The sequence below is a fragment of the Electrona antarctica genome (genome assembly GCF_951216825.1).
Source record: "Electrona antarctica genome assembly, contig: scaffold_1539, whole genome shotgun sequence".
Classification (NCBI taxonomy): domain Eukaryota; kingdom Metazoa; phylum Chordata; class Actinopteri; order Myctophiformes; family Myctophidae; genus Electrona; species Electrona antarctica.
Genome location: NW_027637328.1, coordinates 10,001 through 14,109, shown reverse-complemented (window position 1 = coordinate 14,109; position 4,109 = coordinate 10,001). Strand labels below are relative to the sequence as shown.

Below are 4,109 nucleotides of genomic sequence, written 5' to 3'. Positions count from 1 at the left end.
AGAGAGAGAGAGAGACAGAGAGAGACAGAGAGAGAGAGAGACAGAGAGAGAGAGAGAGAGAGGGGGGGGGGATCATACAAGGACAGATCAAGCAGAATTCAAAATTATTATTTTTCTTTTTGTACAGTATGTACAGTATGTACAGTTATGTGGACCACATGGTGACATTGATCAATTCTTGATTAAAAAAAAAGCTTCTAATATATTATTTATGCCCCAAAATCTATAAATCTCACACTATTAAGGCAGCCGGCCGGTTCCATGCGCTGCACAAGGTGCCCTTTTTTCACTTGAGCTCCTGCCCCTCTAAAGGCCTGTGCACGCCACTGGGCCCCCCTTGGCCCCCCCCTGGGCCAGCGGTAAATATAAATGCTATATAAATGTGCATTATTAATAACATGCGTTGTGTTGTGTAATATCAGAGGGTAATATAATGTATTGTTCTGTGTGTCTCTTTCCAGAATTAAAACCACATAGACCACTGAACTAATCTGAAATCCATCAAGGAGCTAAATTGTATCAGGATCTGAATGGTTCTAAAAAGGGCCGATCTAGGGCAGTTTAGAGTGTTTCAAGAGGAGCCAACTCCGACCGACAGGGAGAGCTAAGAGACACGAGGCTATTAGGACAGAGTCCAGAGACACGAGGCTATTAGGACAGAGTCCAGAGACACGAGGCTATTAGGACAGAGTCCAGAGACACGAGGCTATTAGGACAGAGTCCAGAGACACGAGGCTATTAGGACAGAGTCCAGAGACACGAGGCTATTAGGACAGAGTCCAGAGACACGAGGCTATTAGGACAGAGTCCAGAGACACGAGGCTATTAGGACAGAGTCCAGAGACACGAGGCTATTAGGACAGAGTCCAGAGACACGAGGCTATTAGGACAGAGTCCAGAGACACGAGGCTATTAGGACAGAGTCCAGAGCACTGGAATACTTACGTTTGTGTTGGGGGAGAGTGAATCAACGTGTGTATGCTGTTATATGTGTTTATGTTTAATAATGAATTAATAAAACCCCTATGAAAAGCACGTTTGAGTTCGTAAAAGATAAGCGTTTATTGGAGCATTTAGTTCAGCCTGTGCGTATTAATCTAGTAGTCTGCCCGCATCCTGGGCTGGTCGGAGCCCCTGCCTCATCTACAGAAGACCTGCATCCTGGGCTGGTCGGAGCCCCTGCCTCATCTACAGAAGACCTGCATCCTGGGCTGGTCGGAGCCCCTGCCTCATCTACAGAAGACCTGCATCCTGGGCTGGTCGGAGCCCCTGCCTCATCTACAGAAGACCTGCATCCTGGGCTGGTCGGAGCCCCTGCCTCATCTACAGAAGACCTGCATCCTGGGCTGGTCGGAGCCCCTGCCTCATCTACAGAAGACCTGCATCCTGGGCTGGTCGGAGCCCCTGCCTCATCTACAGAAGACCTGCATCCTGGGCTGGTCGGAGCCCCTGCCTAATCTACAGAAGACCTGCATCCTGGGCTGGTCGGAGCCCCTGCCTCATCTACAGAAGACCTGCATCCTGGGCTGGTCGGAGCCCCTGCCTCATCTACAGAAGACCTGCATCCTGGGCTGGTCGGAGCCCCTGCCTCATCTACAGAAGACCGAACACGCACACACACGCACACACACGCACACACGCACACACTCACCTATAGGCTGGAAGTGTCTTAACTCCATAAACCAGAGCTTTCTCCCAGCAGGCCAGATGAATACAGGCGTCCAGCGCCAAGTCTGTTATCCTCAGCTTGTATATATTGTGGTCAGGGACAGCAGAGTGGTCAGCAGTGTGGTCAGCAGTGTGGTCAGCAGTGTGGTCAGCAGTGTGGTCAGCAGTGTGGTCAGCAGTGTGGTCCAACAGATCCGTACATCCATCCAGGACAGAGCGCCAGTCTGGGAGGAATGTCAAGGACGGAAACAGAGCCGTGGCTGTTATCACATCACAGAGGCTCCCTGCATTGAGCTGTTATCACCTCACAGAGCCTCCATGCATTGAGCTGTTATCACCTCACAGAGCCTCCCTGCATTGAGCTGTTATCACCTCACAGAGCCTCCCTGCATTGAGCTGTTATCACCTCACAGAGCCTCCCTGCATTGAGCTGTTATCACCTCACAGAGCCTCCCTGCATTGAGCTGTTATCACCTCACAGAGCCTCCCTGCATTGAGCTGTTATCACCTCACAGAGCCTCCCTGCATTGAGCTGTTATCTAAGGTAAGGGTAAGGCTATACACTGACACCACGCTAGCTGCAAATGCAACTCCTTAATCACATACGGACAAACATCTATGCCGATGCTATCTAACTTGCGGAGGTAGCGTGCCTTGTCCACGGGCAACAGATCTTTCAACGTATGGCATTGCAAATACGTTTGATAATCGCTACTCTGCTCAATATTGTTTTGAAAATGCCGCAAATTGCATTGCAGTAAACGAGCGCAAATCACAACTTCCCCCGGGGGTGGGCGGAGTCACAGTTTGAGGCGCTGATTACGCGCTGTGGTGTCAGTGTATGGTAAGTGTAAGGCTATGGTAAGGGTAAGGGTAAGGTAAGTGTAAGGCTATGGTAAGGGTAAGGTAAGGATACCCTGATCTGTCTGGAGCTTCTCAAGCCGAGGGATGGAGTCCTTCAGACGACACCATGACGCGTCTTCACCAGAGAGCATTGTGGCATCCTAGCGCACGCACACACACACGCACGCACGCACGCACGCACGCACGCACGCACGCACCGCACGCACACATTTCAGAGAGCGAATACAAAGACAATACAACATACCACAGGTCACATGGCTGTCACATGTAAAGTCAGTTCAATACATTCTCACTTCCAATTCGTCAAATACAAAATTGGAAGTGTGCAAAATGTAACCAAATAAAATGAACGGTATTTGACGAATAATAATAATAATAATAATCTGGAAAAAGAGATCAGGAAACAATGTGTGATATATATATATATATATATATATATATATATGGATATGGATTTCCTGTACCGATTATTTGACAGCGGTCACCCGTTCAAAGATATAGACTAAAATAAATAACTGGTGCATTTATATAGCGCCTTTATCCAAGGCTCTTTACATAGATTGAGCTTTGCATTCACCCATTCACACACACATTCATACACCGATGGTTTGTGTGTGTGTGTGTGTGTGTGTGTGTGTGTGTGTGTGTGTGTGTGTGTGTGTGTGTGTGCGTCTTACCATATCAGTGGAGTCACATGTCTGACAGTGGCAGGTAAAGTTGTATTGCTCGTTCAACTGAGTTTGTCTGTCCGACGACACCGATAGTGACGATATGTAGCTGATAGTCAGCTGGACAGACAGACAGACAGACAGACAGACAGACAGACAGACAGACAGACAGACAGACAGACAGTTTAGCCGATTCATTTACAGCTGAATTGTAGTCCACGTTGGATCTAGTCTAGTATGAATGCATGTGTGAGATTCACTGATTCTGAGAGTGTGATGTTTTTTATATTTTTTATCCCACGATTTTGTATCCCATTTTTCACCCCTGTGTCAATTATCTAATGTGATCCTGGGCTCTACACACCCTCCGCCAACCTGGGGAGAGCAACGGACTTGGAACTCATGCTTCCTTCATGCCTGAGTGTCCAAGTTGCTCCTTTACACCTGACAGGACAGGGGGGAGTTTCCCTGGTCCAGGTCGTCTCCTTTACACCTGACAGGGGGAGTTTCCCTGGTCCAGCAGGTCACTCCTTTACACCTGACAGGGGGGAGTTTCCCTGGTCCAGGTCGTCTCCTTTACACCTGACAGGGGGAGTTTCCCTGGTCCAGCAGGTCACTCCTTTACACCTGACAGGGGGGAGTTTCCCTGGTCTAGGTCGCTCCTTTACACCTGACAGGGGAGAATTTCCCTGGTCCAGGTCGCTCCTTTACACCTGACAGGGGAGAGTTTCCCTGGTCCAGGTCGTCTCCTTTACACCTGACAGGGGGGAGTTTCCCTGGTCCAGGTCGTCTCCTTTACACCTGACAGGGGGAGTTTCCCTGGTCCAGCAGGTCACTCCTTTACACCTGACAGGGGGGAGTTTCCCTGGTCCAGGTCGTCTCCTTTACACCTGACAGGGGGAGTTTCCC

The 4,109-nt window shown here is 49.3% G+C and overlaps 1 protein-coding gene across 1 annotated transcript in view; it reads right to left on the bottom strand.

Annotated features, from left to right (window-relative positions):
* Window positions 1-1,647: 1,647 nt before the first annotated feature.
* Window positions 1,648-4,109, bottom strand: part of LOC306918987 (histone-lysine N-methyltransferase SMYD3-like) — a gene marked incomplete at both ends in the record, with an annotated part of 4,563 nt that continues 2,101 nt past the window's right edge. Inside the window, 3 exons of the mRNA XM_079531823.1 lie at window positions 1,648-1,892; window positions 2,585-2,672; window positions 3,210-3,320. Coding sequence (XP_079387949.1) covers window positions 1,648-1,892; window positions 2,585-2,672; window positions 3,210-3,320 — 444 coding nt within the window. The remainder of the gene's footprint in view (window positions 1,893-2,584; window positions 2,673-3,209; window positions 3,321-4,109) is intronic.